General features: G+C 36.6%; 1 protein-coding gene across 1 annotated transcript in view; it reads right to left on the bottom strand.

Annotated features, from left to right (window-relative positions):
* LOC143232895 (CXADR-like membrane protein) overlaps positions 1-18,064 on the bottom strand; it is an 82,686-nt gene extending 64,622 nt beyond the window's left edge. Inside the window, exon 1 of the mRNA XM_076468927.1 lies at positions 17,786-18,064. Within this exon, the coding sequence (XP_076325042.1) occupies positions 17,786-17,885 (100 nt within the window). The 5' untranslated portion in view covers positions 17,886-18,064. The remainder of the gene's footprint in view (positions 1-17,785) is intronic.
* Between the last annotated feature and the right edge of the window lie 3,093 nt (positions 18,065-21,157).

Raw genomic sequence — 21,157 nt, 5'->3', positions numbered from 1 at the left:
TAACGTGGTTGTATAGATTACAAAGGCCTGCGATGGTTTTATTGTATTGAACGTTTTACGTGTTCTACAGTAGTTACTGTACGTTGAATCAGAAAATGGCATTGAATTTCCTCTACCACGTACAGACTTTACAGAAAACGACATATGTATATTTTACCTGACCGAATCGTTTTCATTATAATTGCATCACATTCTGTTATGTGTCAAATGTTGACAACCACTGGCTATAGATTTCTCTAGACCAATCGCGACGTGAGAGTCTTATCGATCGTTCTAGAACCTAAACATAATAATAAATGTTTATTGTGGTAAACGGAATAATAATTTGTTCTAAATAAGAGTTTTGTTTTCTTCACAATTTGTGAAAAATTCTAACGTGATAGAAAAAAAATATATTTCTTATATTTACGTAACTGAATTATATAAAATCCGTTATTAAAACCAGAACAATTTTTATGAAGTTTAAATTCGCTGGCCTGTATTATTAACTAAAAAGCAAAAACTTCTTACTATAATACTTGTTTGGCTAAACCAAGGCCACACAGTAGACTATGAAAATCGCGTCCCGAATATTAGCGCTACAAATTCTTAAACGTCTCATAATAAAACAGCAAGTAAACCTTGAAAAGCTTCTATTTTCTAATAATATCAAATATACGTAAGGGATTTCATCGTACCTAATTTTCATAAAATTTCCATCATATGATCTCCTGTTGTCATGAATGACAATATTAAGGTTTATAGGCCTAGCATGCGCAATAAATATCACACTATACCGAAAACTTATTTTCTTCCACATTCATTTTTATTAGTACAATACGAAAATCAATATAATTTTGTTTTCATATCACCCGTTACTGCTCAGAATAGCTTTCATTCACGGGTAGATCAACTGGTTTCCTTCCTTCGCAACAAAATCTACTAAACTATTATATTTACCGTAAGTGCTGTTCAACAATGTTAGATTTGTAGTTGCCTCGTATTGTTAATTAGTAACCTAAGAAGTTGTTGCTTGGCAACGTACCAATTGATTTTCAATACCGCCTACAACACTGCAAGCTCTCGACAATTCACACTAACTTTGTATACTATCCACGCTATTTTGTTTGGCCTAATTTGTTGAACTTGGCGCAAAACTCAAACGTAAAATATTGCGTTATCTAACCCTAATTTTGAATTCCAATAACAGAGGCAGCTAGTCAACATCGACCCATTCCAATTATTTATTTACTTTTTTTTTCAGGTATAATAATGGGATTTCTTAACGCCAGAAAAAGACATCGAGCACCCTAACTTCGAATTAGCAATGGCGACAACTTAATGTTTTCAAGGCTTTGATGTGTACCCGTCTATATAAAGTTGTATATTTTACAAAGCGAACTTTACGATGAACCGACTCACCATGAGTCCGCTTGTGATACGTCAAAGTGACTTCTGAAGAAAAGATTGAAGTTTCCTTCGCTCAGACCATAAATACGTTTAATAATACATCATGCTTTACAACTGTCAAATGTTTTTCAACGGCAGAATCTGGTTCCATTCCAATATTTTTTTCCCGTTTCTCGTAAATCACTAAAAAAACAAAACCAAAACCAAAACGTTGTTGCTTTTTTGGCCAGTCGAGTTCTTTGTTATTGCTAAACTTCGTGACTCGTCACACTCCCTGGCAATGCACTTGTTCGACAGTATTCCCGGGTCAAACTTCGTGATTCATCACACCTACATCATAAAGGGCTGTGGCCTTGCACGTGCTCTGTAGTATTCTCGAAAGAAGAGAGTTTGACAAGCGACGAGGTTTTCTATTATGATTCACAAAAATCTTAGTTTGTTATATAAAATCAAATTCATATTAACCCTAATGTGGAATAAAAAATAAGGAGAGATTCCTAGTGGCTGAGTTACAAGTGTGAAATATCATAACGTTAAAAACCGAGTTTCGATACCCGTGATGGGCAAAGTACAGATAATCAACTGTATGGTTTTGTACTTAACAACAGAAGAAACAGAAGAGAAAGAAAATTTGTTCAGAATTGTTTAGTAATTTTCGTAACAAGTACAAATAAGAAAACAGAAAGAAACATGACAAATAACAATAATAATCTGTCCGTACTCTTGAGTTGATTCAACTAACGTTTGCATTTGCGGTTTCTCATTACAGTACTTGAACAAAGTCTGACGTAATGAACGAGCAAATGTTGGTAAAACGTGGACAGACTTTGAAAATATGTCACGTGCCTTTCAAAACTGCATAATAAATCGTAAGGGCACGATAGCACTGTGCAGTTATTTCGTTGTCATCTTACAACGTTGCATAAGCTTTACGAAATAATATATATATATATATATCATACGAGACGAACTTCCCATTAGCACAACGTTGTGTCTACTAAAAACCATGGTGGGCAGAGTACGGATAACCCATTGTGTAGATTTTGAGCTTAACCCCATATAAACAAAGATATCACACGGCTGTATAGAGTAAGAAATGTTTGTTTGTTTACTTTCGCGTAAAGCTACACGCGGGCTATCCGCGCTAGCCGTCCCTAATTTTGCAGTGTAAGATTAGAGGGAAGGCAGTTAGTCATCACCACCCAGCGCCAACTCTGGGGCTACTCTTTTACCAACGAATAGTGGAATTGACCATCACGTTATAATGTCCCAACGGCTGAAAGGGGCGAGCATGTTTGGTGTTAAGGGGATTCGAACCATATCTTTACAAGAAGAGCACCTTAACCACGTGGCCATGCTGGGCCAATAATGAATACGACTACATTGAATAGACAGTTACGGTCCCGTCCCCTATTGGTTATACATAAAAATATAACCGTGCTTTCCGAATTAACTTTCTTTTTTCTATTCATATCAACTATAATAACATTCAGTTCTATTTCCTTATTTTCTGTTCCTAATAATTGTTTCTTATGCACGCGGTCTTTTTAAAATAACTTTGACTTCTAATAATTTAAAATATAAAAAAAAACATTCGGTTTTATACGTAAAGCTTGTGTGTACTGCACAAAATCAGATTATTAATCAACACTAGAAACTGGTACTAGCTACACAGCCATTCCCAACAACAACAGTTGTTGAATATTCGCAAAGGCTATGTGTACTGGCCGTACGTAATTTTGAACTAATAGAGAAGCAATGACAACTAGTCGGTAGAACCCACCGCCAACTCTTAGACTACTCAAAGCAAATAGCAAGATTCCACTGGTACAGAGGTATGTTTGCGGACTTAAAACGCTAGAAACCGGGTTTCGATACCCGTTATGAGCAGCTCATTGCGTTGCTTTGTTCTTGACTTCAAAACAAACATTCGCACAACCCAATCACACGTCCAGAACGCGGACGACTTTAATTTTTCGCAAAAACAAGTCCCGAACCGTGATATATATATATACGTGTGTGTGTAACCAAAGGAACACAATAGAACTTGTGAAACCGTAGAAACTTTAATAACAAATAAGGATAATTAAAATTAATAAACAAGAGGAAAAGAGGGACTTTCAATGTAAAGTAAAACATTACAACGTTTTGTTACATACATATATCAGAATAATTCACTGTGTCTCTCTAAGTATAAAGACAATAGAAGGTTATTATGTACACGTGTCTGTATATAAGTACCTTCTATTGTCTTCATAATTAGCTCCAGTTAAATACCCGTTACGTATGGTGTATAGATAATCCTTTGTGTAGTTTTGTCCTTAATAACATACAATAAAATGTTGTGCATTTCGTTTACAGTGTTTGTGACTTTCCTAAGCCTATATCTGTTAATTGTACGGATCTAATCGTGTGAATAAATAGGAAGAAAAGTTGTTTTTTTCAAGCGCTACAAATTTAGTACTTAGTACATAAAACGACGTTTGGTGTCGCTTTAAAACGAAATAACTTCTGTTTCCGATAAAAAAAAATCAAAGTTTCAGTAACTGGAAGTTTCCTTTATTTATCCAGTAAAATCTGATATTTAGAAAAGTTTAAACTTTTATCTATCTGTAATTATCAAGCTCGTGTTACGTAAACACGCGCCATCTATGTGAGAGTTTTTACATAGAAGATTAATTTATTGTTGTTGTTTTTTCGAGACTTCTCTAGCAAATTAGCACTATGTAAAAGGACGTGTCTTTTATTGTTATTATTCACGTCGTTTTCTTAGTTAGCTCATGCGCACTAGAAACGAATTGAGGTTAGCACAGTAGTTTGGTTGTTAACGAGAAACGTAAAAAAAAAGTTTAAATTGACTTATTTTAAATCAAATTTTCATCAAATCAAGGATCTAGAAAAATCGGATACTTTGTAACGCAGAATTTCATTGGTTCGTTAGGTACAAATTAAATATAAAAGCATCTCTCATTTGATACTCTATCAACCAGTCGGTAACTGACTAAAGTACTCCTGAAAAAAAACACCAAAAAAACAACAGTCGCTTCGTATGTCACCGTCAGAGGTCGCTGTCTCACACTGACTCACCAGGAGTCTGTTTGTGAAGTGATACAAATGGTTTGGATTAAGAATAGCTTTGGTTATTGATATTGTAGGAGATTATTGATTCTACGCAGCCTCAGGCTCCGAGAAAAAACGCGGTAAGCCATGTGTAAGTAACACCTAGTTAAATATCCACCCACCAGGAGGACAATAAAAATGCGTCTTTTCATTCAAAATAAAATGTTTTAAAGTCGGTAAGGAAAGATGATTTTGTGTATTGAACGGTGCTTGTCAATAAAACTATTATATGTACATAAAGTCGATCGTGTTTGAGTCTTTATTAAGCTTGGATCCTGTATCAGAGGGTTTCATGTTCGAGGTATGTTCTCTGAACTAACTGTTCACGTTCATCATTTCTAAACTACATATTTCGTTTCAAACAAAACATACCTCGTGTTACTGTAGTGTAAACTCTTGTAAATTTTTTAACTGTTGCTGAGAGATAAAAATAGTGAGAGGTTTACGACTACGTCGCTCAACTTCATTAAAAGTTGGACAAAGAGGTTCACAAAGGGTTTACCAATCAGGTTTACAACATGTTTGTTTAATCAATCAACGAACTGTGAGTGTTTATACTGCATCAATCATTTAGTTAGGAGTAACTAAAGGGACCCGGCATGGCCAGGTGGGTTAAGGAGTTCGACTAGTAATCTGAGGGTCACGGATTCGAATCACCGTCGTACCAAAACATGCTCGCCCTTTCAGCCGTAGGGGCGTTATAATGTTACGGTAAATCCTACTATTCGTTGGTAAAAGAGTAGCCCAAGAGATGGCGGTGAGTGGTGATGACTAGCTGCCTTCCCTCTAGTCTTACACTGCTAAATTAGGGACGGCTATCGCAGATAGCCCTCGTGTAGCTTTGCGCGAATTTCCAAAAAAGAACAAACAAACATAAAGAAAAGTACACAAATATTTCTATTCTTCTATGTTTTTATAGATGGTAAAGAAACATAATGGTAAGATGACACAGGGGAAGATATAACAGAACAAAGAAATGGGCCTAATACGTCATGCACCCCACTAACGAACTAGCCAAGCTGACACAGAGCAAGGCCATCAGAGCTATCGGAAGTAAATCTTGTATCGTTCTTTATTACTCGCTTGTAGAACTACCTCTGTTCTGAAGGAAAGCGAGTCGGAAATACAAAATAATAAGAAAACAGTAAGCAGAACGTTGTTTGATAGATACGCTAAAAAAGTGTTGTGAGATGACGTCGGAACTAGACTAAAAGTTAAATAATACAGCAACATAATACAACTCCTCTTACTTTATAGATAGTTGTCGTATTATATAAGTTGTTTACGCGGGAATTATGTACATATTGTATCATAGCGTTTGTGGAATACAACCTTATGTGTAAAGCGTAACTTGTGGAATACAATATGGTTATGGATAGAAGAGTCCGAGGTTCGAGACGTGATGTTACTGAACACGCGACGTTTACAATGCTTTTATTAACAAAAATAACAATCAGTCTCCTTATTAAGTTCAAATATCTGAACAAAGCCAATGTGGCGGCGGGTGTTGTTAGTTGTCAGCCTTCCCTCTGTTAAGTAGTTCATAATAAAAGGACATCTACACGAAGATCCTTGGGGCCTCACACTTACTATTCAGGTTCATAAATTATACTTCCAATTTTCATGCCTCTATTTCTTATAATACCGAATAATTATAGATAATAATTACGTCACACCGTATACTAAAGAACCTAAGCCCGGCATAATCTGAGGATCGCGGGTTCGCATCCCGGTCGCACTCAAACATTCTCGCCGTGGGGGCGTTATAATGTGACGGTCAATCCCACTATTCGTTGGGAAAAGAGTAGCCCAAGAGTTGGCGGTGGGTAGTGATGACTAGCTGCCTTCCCTCTAGTCTTACACTGCTACATTAGGGACGGATAACGCAGATAGCCGTCGTGTAGCTTTGCGCAAAATTCCATACAAACAATCGTTTCGTACATAGGGGTAAAATGTTTATCTTTTCCTAATTCATTGAAAATATCTAGTTCATTATATCGATTATATTTTATGACAAACCTAAGAGGAAAAATGAGGGGAAAGCATACATTTATATTTAATAATGAATAGAAACCGACTTTAAATATGAATGTATTCTCAAGACGCCTAGTATTAGTATTAACACTGTTCTCTGCTTTATCAGCCGTCTTTAGAATACATTCATACTACAGTTCCTGGGCTGCGGATTCGAAGTTCCAAGATTTTACTTGCTCTAAAAGTGTTATAATCACGACAGTCAGCGCCGCTATTTAATTAAAAGTAGTAGTGTAAACGAAGTGTATAGCTTAATGGTTCCCCCCTCTTCCTATAAGATCCAAAGTTCTAAGATGGGAAGACTTATCCCTGTTGTCAATCAGAAAGAAAACACCATAATAAATTATATTTCTCATCACTTACAACATGTCCAAAGACATACAAAATGAAAGCATTCGTGATGCTCCATTGTTGTTCAGATTTATCATAAGAAAAGAACGCTACACAAAATAGAAATACATGGGCGTGGTATAGATAAGCCTACTGTTAGTGTTGTTAAATTGATCCTTCAGACAGGTTATGAGTATTCAATTGATTTCTTGCACTCACGCACTCTCTCGTTTAAATCGTAAATTCACGAGAATGCTTTAAAAATGTCAAAAGACACACGAGCTTTGGATGTACGAGCACGCAATGTTTTGTGTTTTTCCTGTATGATGTTAACTTCATTTTCTTTAAAATGTTTCAGTTTTGCTCTGTGAGCAAATACTCAAAGAAGTTTTTATTTGTATTTAAACTGTTAGTGATGCTTAAAATTAGCCTACTTTTAATACAGCGTTTTTCAACATTTATCGAGTTTAGTTTCAAATTGGCTTCGTAAAAAGTGTTAAGCCTTGAAAATAAACCTGGGTGATAATGAAGTAATAAGTAGATAACAGTGAAATTACAAATGGTTAAAGGCGAAATGTTAATAGGTTAACCTGTTTTAGAGAAAATCCACATTGTGGAATCTGCCGCCAAAAATTGAACTCAGCAAAAAAATGGCAAATCATTAACCAATGAAAGAAGCGACTGTTAACAACGTAACAACTCGTGATTAAACAATAAAATCACAGACGACTAAAACGAAATAAATTTTTCTGACCAATAATATATAAATACACTTCTACTGTTTTCCAAGTGAACACATATCGTTTAAAACTGTTCTCGAAATAATTTGAGAAATTAGTTCTTATCTGTTTACAGTCCAGTGTTCTTAAATTGCGCGAAGTTTTCAGAGGACGTTCATGTTTCCACATAACCAGGTGGTTAAGGCGTTTAATTCGTAATCCGAGGGTCCCGAGTTCGAATCCCCTTCACGCAACACATGCTCGCCCTTTCAGTCGTGGGGACGTTATAACGTGATAGTCAATCCCACTATTCGTTGGTAAAAGAGTAGTTCAAGAGTCGGCGTTGGGTGGTGATGACTAGCTGCCTTCCCTCTGGTCTTACACTGCTAAATTCGGGATGGCTAGCACAGATAGCCTTCGTATAGCTATGCGCGAAATTCAAGAAACAAACTGTAATATATATACAATAACAGTAACAGAGAGATGGTAAAATGCAATCATACGGAACCACATTACGCTTCATCACAAATTCTAGCTTTAAGGGCTATCTATATTATTTTTCTCTCAGATTGCGTTAACGTTCCACTAACACCATGTACGCTATTGTAGTAACGCTTCGAACAGAGCTGAAATTTTTCTTTGGTGGTTATTTCGCAAGGGTAATGAAAACCGTTTTCCTAAAACGCGAAGCTCACGCTTGATCGATTACGTTCTGCCAGTGAACCAACAGAACAATAAACATGTAAACAATGTATCAGATTACTTTAGACAGGCCTGTCGTGAGCTCGTGGGTAAGACGATCAACCCAAAGGTTCGAATTTCAAATATGCTCGATCTTTCAGCTATGGAGGTGTTATAATGTAAAAGTCGATCTCACTTTTCGTTGGTAAACAATTTGCAGTGGGGGTGTATTATTTGACTAGCTCTTTTCCCTCTGGCTTGTTACTTCAAATTTAGGGACAGTTGCTGTTGTTGCTTTTAAGCACGACACTGCACAATGAGCTCTTCCCACCACGGGTATCGAAACTCTATTTTCAGCTACTGACTTAACCACTGAGGTACTAAAGTAAAACTACGAGCGGTTAGCGCAAAATAATTCTTGAAAAGTTCTGTACGAAATTAAACATTAGTGATGTTTGTTTGTTTGTTTTGAACTTCGCGCAAAGCTACTCAAGGGCAATCTGCGCTAGCCGTCCCTAATTTAGCAGTGTAAGACTAAAGGGAAGGCAATTACTCATCACCACCCACCGCCAACTCTTGGGCTACTCTTTTATCAACAAATAGTGGAATTGAACGTAACATTATAACGCCCCCACGGCTGAAAGGGTGAGCATGTTTGGTGCGACGGGGATTCGAACCCGCGACCCTCGCATTACGAGTCGAACGTCTTAACCCACCTGACCATGCCGGGCCTTCAACACTCGTGACCCAAACAAACAAGTTTGTGTCATAAACTGTCATAAACGAGAAGGCGAAAAGAAAACGCTCAAGTGAGAAAAAACAAGACGCTCATTATCAGCACATAAACCAGGAATTGAGACGAGTAAAATTATGTGAAACACACCTGTGATATAAAGGTCAGAGACAGCGGTTCTCGTACTGGACAGAGGACAGTTTTACTGGCCGATACCAAATAAAAATAAATTTTCTTTTCCGCCCAAGCTCACGATTAAGAAACAAAAACCATTAATTTCATTAAGTTTTTCACTTAACATTACTCTTTTCCTTCATATCGACCGCCAAATATGTTGTTAAGCCTGAAGTTACATAATGAGCTCAGTTCGTCACGGGTATCTAAACCCGGTTTCTAGCGTTTCAGGTCCGCAAACGTACTGTTGCGCCACTAGTGGCACCACCAAATTATATATCTTACATTTTGTAACCACCTTTCACTGTTAAAAGAAACCTTATGGCGTATTTAAAACCAAAAATCGACAAATTGAGAAATTTAAAGACTGGTAATTAGAGTTTCGCGAGAAACGTTAACAGATTTGAGGATACGTTAGACAACGTATTACACACCGTGTTAGTGTATCTGTCGTGCACGCGTTCGGAGAAGTGGATTAAATATGAACCTTGGGTAAAATTACTTAAAACAGACTGGATTTCAGTGAAATGGTGACAGTGATACTCGGTGTGGGAAGGTGTAGGCTACGGTTAACTTAATTAGTGCACGAGGAATGTGCACAACAAAGAACTTAGGATAACAGTGCGCATGCGTGAACTACAGATTGTTAAGAGTAAATCCCTAAATCGTGTTAGTCCGTGCTATAGCTCTTAATAATGAGATTCCAAACATCACAATGTCTTCTTGCATCTGGCAATGTCAAATCACATAAAATAGCTTATTTTAACATGAACAGAGAAACAGCTGGTCTTCTTAAACCATAATTTCTATAGTTATCGATATGCTTATTTGTAAAAGAAGCCTATGTACCCTCGTGTCTGGCTTATTTCCTGTACAGGTTAGGATATGTGTGGCATAATACATTGTTTTCTTTTCTCTTTACATCATCCAAGCGGTAAGCTCGAGAACTTATGACGAGAGTTAGTGAATCTATATCAGCGGTTGGAAGGGCCCGGCATGGCCATGTGGGTTAAGGCGTTCGACTTGTAATTTGAGGGTCGAGGATTCGAATCCCCGTTGCGCCAAACATGCTCGCCCTTTCAGCAGTGGGGACGTTATAATGTAACGGTCAATCCCACTATTCGTTGGTAAAAGAGTAGCCCAAGAGTTTGCGGTGGGTGGTAATGATCAGCTGCCTTCCCTCTAGTCTTACATTGCCAAATTACGGTCGGCTAGAGCAGATAGCCTTCGGGTGGCTTTGCGCGAAATTCAAAACAAATAAACTCACCGACTGGCACAGAATAAGTCATGACGAAGCAAGAAAGAATTACACTGTTCTTGTAAGACAGCAGATAAAACTATTAACATCAACTATCAAATGAAATATTTGTGTTTAAAGTAAGGCTACTAAATCTATCTACTGCTATCACAGAGTAAAATAGCAGCACCCCACTGTGTCAGTCTTACAACACATTAAGGTTGGCGAGGATTATTTTGTGGCATGTATGAATTCGAACCCAAGCTCCACCAAAGGACCAACCTCTACCTGTTGTTTTTTTTTTAAAGAGAAATGTACGTATTTTTGTCATTAGTTGTTACAAACACAAATTTATTCACTTATTACAGGAATTACTTATTGTATTACGAATTTCTTTGCAAAGGTATAATTTAAAATACAATCTTTAGCGCGTAAATACATCTGTAAAATAAATATGTGAACAGATTCTCTCACAACATATGATCAAAAATAGTTTAGGTGTTATAATATTATTCACACGTTTAAAGTAACTCGCATTACTATACAACGAAGTTACAAACTAAAAGAAAACTCACAAATGTTTTATAACAATAAATCCTATCGCTTGATATTACTTTGTTTTCGAAATTTCGCGTAAAGCTACACGAGAGCTATCTGCGTTAACCCTCTCTAATTTAGCAGTGTAAGACTAGAGGGGAGGCACCTAGTCATCACCACCCATCGCCAACTCTTGGGCTACTCTTTTACCAATAGTGGGATTGACCGTCACATTATTGCGCCCCCACGGCTGAAAGGGTGAGCAAGTTTGGTGCGACGGGGATTCGAACCCGCGACCCTCAGATTACAAGTCAAACGCTTTAACGCACCTTACCATGCCGGGCCTGATATTAGTTAGTTTCGTGATATTGGTATTTCATTGGAAATTTTAAAGTAAAATTTTATAGTGTATTTCTTTTTAAATTAGCAATGAAGGCAGTTCATGTTTTTCGAATCTCAGAGTTTGAGGATTTGTTTTAGAGCAAAGCTACAATTGAAAACCTGATTTTAACACCTAAGTCTGTAAGTTCACTACTGTAGTATAGAGAAACAGTTTTTAAGAATAATTTTGCAATCAATTAGTCTTAACCCACTAGACATTTTGTTGTTGTTGTTGTTGCTGTTGTCCATCCAAATGGGAATATTCAGTACTTAAAGCTACAAAAATAAACTGTTTAGCGAGATACGTGCCGAAAACCGATTTTCATGTATGGCAGCTTTTTGAGGCTTAATGAACTTTCCAATAATCTTTGTTATGTTCGAATAAAGAATCGGGGCTGGTAACACATAGCGGGTTTAATAGTATACTACGCTGAATTCATTTGAATTTCTCATAAATATGTAGAATAATAAATACCAAGTCTAAGTTTCAATAAATGGTTTAACGAATGATATCAATACCTTGACCTTGACTTCAGCATATAAACTCTGGTAGGTTTGCGACACCTGGTGGACGGTCAGATTTTGTAGAAGAAACAGAATGTAAATACACAATGCCATAAAATCTAAAATAAAACTTACATCAACAATCAAAGAACAACAACATAAACACAGTTTCAGATCCACAATTACAGAAGGACACCAGAAAGTACAGCTGTAGATCCACGATTACAGAAGTACACTAGAAAGTACAGTTTCGGATCCACAATTACAGAACAACACTAAATTTATATGAATACAAATTTCTACATTTCTACGTGTCTTCTCCAGTCCAACGAACTTAATCTAATTTAAGAGGACCAGCTCATTAGCCACAATGTTTTTTCTTATGATAAATACGACTTTTTTAGACTAATTTAATCAACTTTAAGTTTTCTTCTACACATATCTGAATATTATTTTCACTTTTTTTTAGTAGTCTGCAACTGACAGTAACACTGAATATATTTCAACTGTCCGCTCTCTACAGTTTACGTAGGCGTCAGGTTTCAACCTACGTGCAGATGCTATTGATAAATGTAGTAATTTGTCCACGTCGTTTAATAAAACTTTCTCATCAGAAACAACAACACAGAAAACTTTCAGAATTATACAGTTTAAAGTTTCTCAACGTTACTAGTAAACTAACCTAAAATAAGTTCCATAAACTCAGCCTGCTACCAAGAATAAGGTTCAACGGATTTATATGAAGTTCATTAGTAGTGTGGTAAGAAACCAAATAAACGAACTTCCAAGTTTCTTCGGATCAAAACGTAAGTGAATATTAAACACTTAAAACGCGAAAACATCTAATCAAAATTAGTCAGAATTGATGAAGTCAGAGGCGGGGTTGTCGAGTCAAAATGAAAGACATCGACTCAAAGTTAAGAATAACAAGTCAGCGTTAAGGTCTTCGAGTCAGAGCCAATGAAATCGAAACAGAGTTGAGGACGAGTCTGAACTTAGGAATCGAGTCAGCGCTAATAATATTGAGTAAAATTCAAGAATACAGAGGCAGAATTGTTAAAAGTATAAAATAAGGTTTGTATTTCTAACATCAAACAATACGAGTGTGAGAATCAGAAATAAGAACTGTACAAAACAACATTTTCAAAGGATGTTCGAAACCTGGCTTACCTTAAACAGTTTGACAGTGTTAACATTCAGTGTAAGTCTTCTTCCTATTGTGTTTGACAGTGTTAACATTCAGTGTCAGTCTTCTTCCTATTGTGTTTGACAGTGTAAAAGTTCAGTGTCAGTCTTCTTCCTATTGTGTTTGACAGTGTAAACGTTCAGTGTCAGTCTTCTTCCTATTGTGTTTGACAGTGTAAACGTTCAGTGTCAGTCTTCTTCCTATTGTGTTTGATAATGTAAACGTTCAGTGTCAGTCTTCTTCCTATTGTGTTTGACAGTGTAAACGTTCAGTGTCAGTCTTCTTCCTATTGTGTTTGATAATGTAAACGTTCAGTGTCAGTCTTCTTCCTATTGTGTTTGATAGTGTAAACGTTCAGTGTTAGTCTTCTTCCTATTGTGTTTGATATTGTAAACGTTCAGTGTCAGTCTTCTTCCTATTGTGTTTGATAGTGTAAACGTTCAGTGTCAGCCTTCTTCCTATTATGTTTGACAGTGTAAAAGTTCAGTGTCAGTCTTCTTCCTATTGTGTTTGACAGTGTAAAAGTTCAGTGTCAGTCTTTTTCCTATTGTGTTTGATAGTGTAAATGTTCAGGGTTCTGTTTTAATTTCCACATTGTTATATCAGTTATAAACTTTGTTACGTTAGTTAAAATCAAATACATTTGACACCCGTATATAAAACCACTTAAGATTTCATGTGGTAGGTTTCAGTCAAGCAACTTCCTATATACTGTGAATTGTTATGTGATTGGTGTTTTGTAAAATATTTATATATAGTCGTCTTGCACTCCGGTGTTTGTAACTGATTGGTTTATCATTAAACATACGAAACAAGTACGATCAGCCTCGACTAGTTTTACTGAAGTAATTTATTGAATCTTACATAGTTGAAATACAAGAAAAATAAATGTATCTCATCTATTTATTTCACTTAAATCAACATAAATATATATATATATTCTGGAATACAGACCCATATATACTTAAATACTAAAGTATCGATTACTAAAATTTTTTTCTGTACATAAAAAAGACTTTTTTTTGTTTTGCTGACTAGATGGAAACACCACTTCGACATCTTCTTGGAACGAGGCTACAAACAAAATGTTGGAAGTTCCAAGATAAAAACAGAGATTGTCAATAGCTCCATAATCTCGTTAACAGACGCTGTATGATCTCTCCACAGTCATTAGTGGTTTATTATGGAAGAAGGATATTAAATATTTCTCATAAGGTTTATATGGCACGAGCAGCAACACGTCATAACGAGCTCGTTCTCCCATTTGTCGACAAATAATTTATGTAGAAACTTTAACGAGCCTGAGCTATTTGTAAAAAATGCTTAGGTTAACACGCGAGTTTAACTACAGGTACGTGTTTTGAAGTTAGTAAATGTAAAATTGTGAAAATACAAGTTGTTTCAGGCGGCTATAGTTACCAAGTTTTCTCCTGTTTTACCCCTCAAGTTAACAATGTTTCGCACTCTGATTACTGTCGGTTGGGTTCGTATGTTGTATCAGACCTAACAGCTTTATAGTCGTTTCTGTTACACCAGTCAGAGCACAGAACTGGCCAAAATAACACGATAAAGTAAGTGATTTTTCACGTGAAACAATAAATAATGGAACTAATTTTAATATTGGCACTACTTTCTTTGTTCCGCGTGTCCTACTGGAATCTCATAATTATAAAAGAGGTGGAATATTGAGTGATTAATTTATTACCTCAAAATATGGGTAAAAATAAACCGAAGGGGTCTAGTGGTAAATCGGCTGGATAAATCCGCTTTTATTTACGCTCTTCGTGCGGGAAATTTGTGTTCATACTCCGTGGAAAATGACTAGTCGATAACTAGAAAAAGTAGTCCGTAAAACACATTTCATACGTACCAATCTTGCCATAAAATCGACTGCTACGTTATAAATAATAATAATAAATGATTGTTTTACTCTTAGTAGCGTACTATTTCACTGTATTTTTAACTACGTTCGACTTATTTTTCTAAACTGTTGGTTATTACTATAATTAATAAGAAAACTTAGAAATAAGGTTTGTTTGGCACCAAGACACTTTCTTCTTTCGCCTCACTCGATGTATTCGTTCTCTCTATCACAGCTTCTGATCTTCTCATTTGTTCGTTTTGTTCTCAAATCCACACCAATTTTTTGTATATCGGATTACAATATTTCATGACCATAAAAAATTACTACACCTTAGAAAGGCAGCCACTGATTTCTTTCAACCTCAGCCTTGTCCCTAAATTCATAACACCCACAGCTCTAACGTACGATTTTACTACAGCGGGACACAAACCATATATATTCATATAACCCTAAACACTGTGTTACACCTTACCCCATAAAAATAAGAGAAAGTCGAACTGTAATATAGTTTTGACGAAAGCCAATATTGTCGTTGATTATTCTCAGTAATATAATGTTTGCATCTATAAAAGTGAAAACAAAACTTTACAAATTTGCACTTCTATCAGCGAACCCATTTAAAACACCAAAAACAGAAAGGTTCCGCTATGCACTTATTTTCAACGAACCTTCATCACATCAGTAAAAGAACAAAGGTTTTTGTTTTGTTTTTATTCGAACTGCGTGTAGTTTCTCGTATTTCAATCGTACCTAGAGATGTCGTTTTTCTGTAACGATGTTATAGTTTTCCTAATAAGATAAAGTCCTTTTGTATATCCGTTTACGAAAGTGGCGTTTTTGTCTTGTCCAGTGCAATTTTATCTTGAAAGTTAAATATTGCATATCCTTTAGTGAAATATAAATGTAGAACCAAGCGTTTCAGGAGAACGAGCAATACAGAATCTCCGAGTAAATATTCAGTCGCCTAGGTTGTTGTGTTCGAGTCTGGTGAAGTATTAGATAAACGTGGCTTCACAGAAGCGGCGTTTTATGTTGTTGTTTTTTTTTGTTAAACTGATTCTAAGTTTCAAGAAACATAAAATTTAAATTGTTGTTATATGCTGGTTTGTATATTCCTGTAAGCTATCATTTATCTTTGAGACATTTAGATCTATCGCAACAATAATAAAGTATACATTTTTATTTATCGAGAAAATATTATATTATGTAGCTCCGGGACGGTTAGCGCAGATAGCCCTCGTGTGGCTTTGCGCGAAATTAATAAACAAAGAAACTTAACAGAATGAATTTAAATTATAAAGTATTTTTAAAAAATTCTAGAACGGACAAGAAACAGTTGCTACCGGTTAACAGCTTCGTATTCTTGTAATTACTACCTTGATATTTACATAGCTAATCACCAGTGGCGTAGCTAGGGGGCAAGAGGGTACATCCGTCCCCGGGCGCAGCATCGGAAGTGGGGGGGGGGCGCCAAACTGATGTTACATAATTAGGAATTATGGCTTACATTTTGTCACGGTGGGGCGCGAAAACTCCGCTAATCACTACAACTGTTGTTGTTGTTTAGTTTGTTTCTTTGCTTATTAAATCTTATCAAACGAACACTGATTATAAAATGACAATTTCTAAATGTCAAAACAAAGAGTAATTTATATATTTCCAACAAAAAATGTTTTAGTATGGAAACGGCCTCAGTCTAGCGCTAATAGAGTAAAACTTCTAACATATCCAACTGGTACGTAATCTGGTAACTGTTTGTTACACCACGCCTTCTCGTTCGAAATAACATTCTATAGAAGTCAGCCAGTCCCTCGCTGATACAGCGGTAAGTCTACGGATGTACAACGCTAAAAACAGGGGTTCGATCCCCCTAGGTGGACTCAGCAGACAGCCCGGTGTGTGGCTTTGCTATAAGAAAACACCCACACACACACGAGTCAGTCAACCAGTAAAAAATAAATTCGTACAAAACCTATAAGAACTTATGAGTGAACATACAGAAGAACGAATAATAATAAGTCAAGAACATTACATTTGCCATATTCAGTGCTGTCGAGGCCTTTCGCACAATATCAGGATTCTTCAAGTCGGCTTTGATAAATTATGTAATCCCTATCGCGTAAAGGAGCAGTTCTAGTTTATTTATCCTGGTACAAAACAATAATTTTGTTTCTTTGCTCACACTGTAGAGCGTGGCCCAGGGTTTAGAGTGCCGAACTGTAAACACGAGGTTAACCTATTCGCATCCCGTAACTGACATGAAACAATATCGCGCCCCGCACTTTTGGGTTCGAGATGCGCTACAAGATTAACGACCATATGCCACTAATCGGTGGGTTGTTTTGACTAGATACCTTCTAAAAAATAGGGTTGGCTCGTGAAAGTCAATTAAGTGAAAGTTTCCTAAAACAACATTTACCACTCACGTGCATGTATACCTTTATAATTTACATAAACAACAATCTAAGAGTATATCAACTGATGCAACACTTAATAAATTGTTTGTTTTTTAAGTTAAGCACAAATCTACACAATAGGCTAAATATGCGTTGCCATCATCGGTATAGAAACCCGGTTTCTAGCGTTGTAAGCCCACACACATTCAGTTGTGCCACGGAGGGAGGGTATAAATATTACACTCTGGTACTCGTAAATCTTTATTCGATTGTTCTTAAACACAACGCTACACAATGGGCTATCTGTATTGTGGCCACCACAGTTATCGAAACCAGATTTTTAACGTTGTGAATTTTCAGACTTACAACTGAACCATTGGTGGAGGTTAACCCTTAACTGATCATTCAAAAAACAACCAGCTTCAGATCTTGAAGTCACGACGTTACGACCGTGGTAAGAAACTTTGAGTGACCAAGGAATACGTGAATTGTAAACTTACCAAAATGTTTTTCTTTGGTAGCTGGATTCTGTCGGACATACGCCACGTCGGTAAGAGAGCACGGCAGATATATAAAGGAAACGAAAATCCATGAAATCATTAATTCCGAAACTACAAAGGAAGTTAAAAACCTATCAGACAAGCTCGAGGGCTAAATATGGGTGTCGCCCACTACGACCTCTGAACACGTGCAACTCTTGCCTGAACAGACACGTTGGTGGGATGATGTAGCTTCCACCTTCACTCGATATCGTACAACTAACAAGTCTGCAGATGAGGACTCCACATTTCTAGTCTTAAATACCGCGGTGCTATCGATCCACGTCACTTTTTAACACAGTTAAGAAGGACAGATGGCGCTATATGAAACCGAAAACGTTACATTCCAGTCCGTATTGATCTCCACGTGCGTTTTCTTTGTTCCTTTTTTTTTTCCATCGTCTTCTTGAACATAACAACTGCTTGGATGACAGAACTGTCGTTCTTCGAATAAAGCCCGCTGATTTCGAAATCGGATGGAATGAAATTCTGGGTCACCTCGGATGAACATCAATAACACACCCCCACAACCTATATCATCTGTCTGCGTACTTCCGAGGATTTATTTTATTGTTACAGCAGCCATCTAGTGGCTACGCAACAAGATAACAGAATTTTAAAGCGGGATTCGATTCGTGCGATGGACACAGATCGTTAAAGAGAAAACCAAAACAAAACAAAACCATAGTCAGCAGAACGGATTAATACTTTCAAGTCATAACTCACAAATGTTGAAATTAAAACTTGGTTTGGTTTTTCGAATTTCGCGCAAAGCTACACGAGGGCTATCTGCACTAGCGGTCCTTAATTTAGCAGTGTAAAACTAGAGGAAAGGTAGCTAGTCACTGCCAACTGTTGGGCTGCTCTTTTACCAACGACCAGTGGGATTGACCGTCACATTATAATGCCCCCTCGGCTGAAAGGGCGAGCATGTTTTGTGCGACTGGGATTCGAACCCGCCACTTTCAGATTATGAGTCGAACGCCTTAATCCACATGGCCATGTCGAGCCAAATTAAAACTTATAATATCCACCTATCTGTACTACTGTTCAAAATAAGTGACGAATCCAAGAGGGCACGTGTCTCCCCAATTTTAAACCTGTAGTCAATTCCATCTTCTTATATGATGTAGAAACTTGTATTTAATTATCAAAAATATATATATATCAGTTTTAATTTTGAATTTAAAGGTTATAGTTAAAATAAGATGCCCCCTTTCTAAACAAAAAAATTAAAATACGTTGACGGTTACCATAGCAAATAAAGTGACCCTCCAGAGCAATTCAAACATTTTCACAGCTAACATAGCAAATAAGGTGCCCTAAAAAATGTTCACCGCTTATGGAGCATTTAGTAAAATATAGGCAAGAAATACAGACCAATTTCAATGGAAGAAAAACGTACTACACGAAACTAACAACGTTAAAGGTCAAAGAACAAGCATCGATTTATAAGTAATGATGTAGTTTACTTTGGGTGAGGTCACTACATGAAGAAGACAGACCAATTCTCTGGTTGAGAAAAGTTCCCCTTAATAAAGATCCTCATTCATTATACCTATCAATCTTTTTTGTCAATTTGCTGTTTCATATTATCAGAACATGCTTCCGTACACAAGTTAAACAAACATGTTTTATTTGTTTCTAGTTCTGAGATACACAGTGAATTAATCTGTGCTCAGTCCACCCATCGGAAAACCGACAGATGCGAAACCAAAACCATATACTAAGACAGTTCTTTGACAATTTATAAAATATGATGTTAATATTATCAGTTTGCTAATTAGGAAGTTTTAATAAATGTTGAGGGATGTTTGATTTTGGCTATATTAATAAGAGTACTGTTTACTACTAGAGTAAACAAGTGTTGTTTCTAGCGTATTTCAGGTAGTGTACACCTACAACTGTCACTTTAATGGACTACTCCGAACCGTCTTTGAACTTCGATCTGAAGAAGGTATTAGTATGAAGGCAGAACCTAGAAACTAATAGAATCAGTCTATTTTAACACTGTATCTCGTCCAGTAAAACTGTTTGACACAAAGAGCCTACCTATTATTTTACATGTAGCTAATATAACACAAATTGAAGAGAAAAGGATAATAGGAGAGTGGAGTTACCAGCTCGTTTGTCCAGTCAGTTTTAATACTTTGTAGAGCATGGTGTGTGTGGTGACTCATAACGAATAGATTAGGTCAAATCGAAATGTAGGCAAATTTAGAATTATATCATTTCTCTGTATTATTAAAATATCAAATAAGTTATTCTCGAAGTAAGTTTGTTTTTGGAAGAAAGCTTCTCTGTGCCCACTATGTGTTTTGCATTATGAATTTTCAGAATTGCCGCTGAGTGGTTGAGCAGGGGTTTGCACCTTAAGTAACCGCTATTTATTGGCCTTCTGAAACCACGTGATCTTGTATTTATATAAGATTCAATCGATTTTAAATTATTGTGAAAAAATCTAACAAAAAATTAAATGGAATGGCTCAAGGCAGGTAAACAAAAATTTACCGAGACGAGTGCAGCCTCGAGTTATCTTACACGACTGCTGAAATGGTTGTTTGTTTTTAAACCCAAAAACGTTTTATGAGATTTGTTCAACTTGTCCCCCTTCTGAGTTAATAGGTGGTAAGTTTAAGAGCTTACAATGGTAAAATATGGTGTTCGATTCCATGCGGTTGGCAGAAGACAGTGCAGCTTTGTACTAAGAACCCAAAACAAACCTGTCGACTCAAGATGTTTATGTTAGTCCTGAATCACAATAAAAACTAACGATGGTTTTGATTATTTTAAATTTCGTGCAAAGCTACAAGAGGGCTATCTGTTCTAGTCATCTTTAACTTAGCAGCGTTAGCGTGGATGTAAGACAGCTAGTCAACACCACTTACCGCCAACTCTTGAGCTACTCTTATGCCAACGAATACTAAGAGTGACCGAAACATTATAACGCCCCCACGGCTGAAAAAGTGAGCATGTTTGATGTGACATGGACTCGAACCCGCAACCCTCAAATTAACAGCTGAACACCCTAATCAGTTGGCCTCTGCTGAAAGGAAGGTTCTAGGTTCGAGACGTAATACACTTCTGAATACGCTCTACACTGTTAATGGCCGTGATAGTTACTTCCTCTAGTAGGTTAATTATAACCGCTTAAAAGTGGCACGTATAGCTGGCTGACTGCCCACTTTCTGTTCAGTATGTCTAAAATGAGGGACATTTGACGATAAACTAACCTAACCGCTTAACACATATGTTGTATAAGGTGTCGACTAAGGGTTGAATATATCAAAACATTGTTGGTAACTATTAAGGTCACCATAATTTACTATTACA

The sequence above is a fragment of the Tachypleus tridentatus genome, chromosome 1, assembly GCF_004210375.1.
Source record: "Tachypleus tridentatus isolate NWPU-2018 chromosome 1, ASM421037v1, whole genome shotgun sequence".
Classification (NCBI taxonomy): Eukaryota; Metazoa; Arthropoda; class Merostomata; order Xiphosura; family Limulidae; genus Tachypleus; species Tachypleus tridentatus.
The sequence above is the reverse complement of the archived record's forward strand: the minus strand, read 5'-3'. Positions and strand labels throughout refer to the sequence as shown.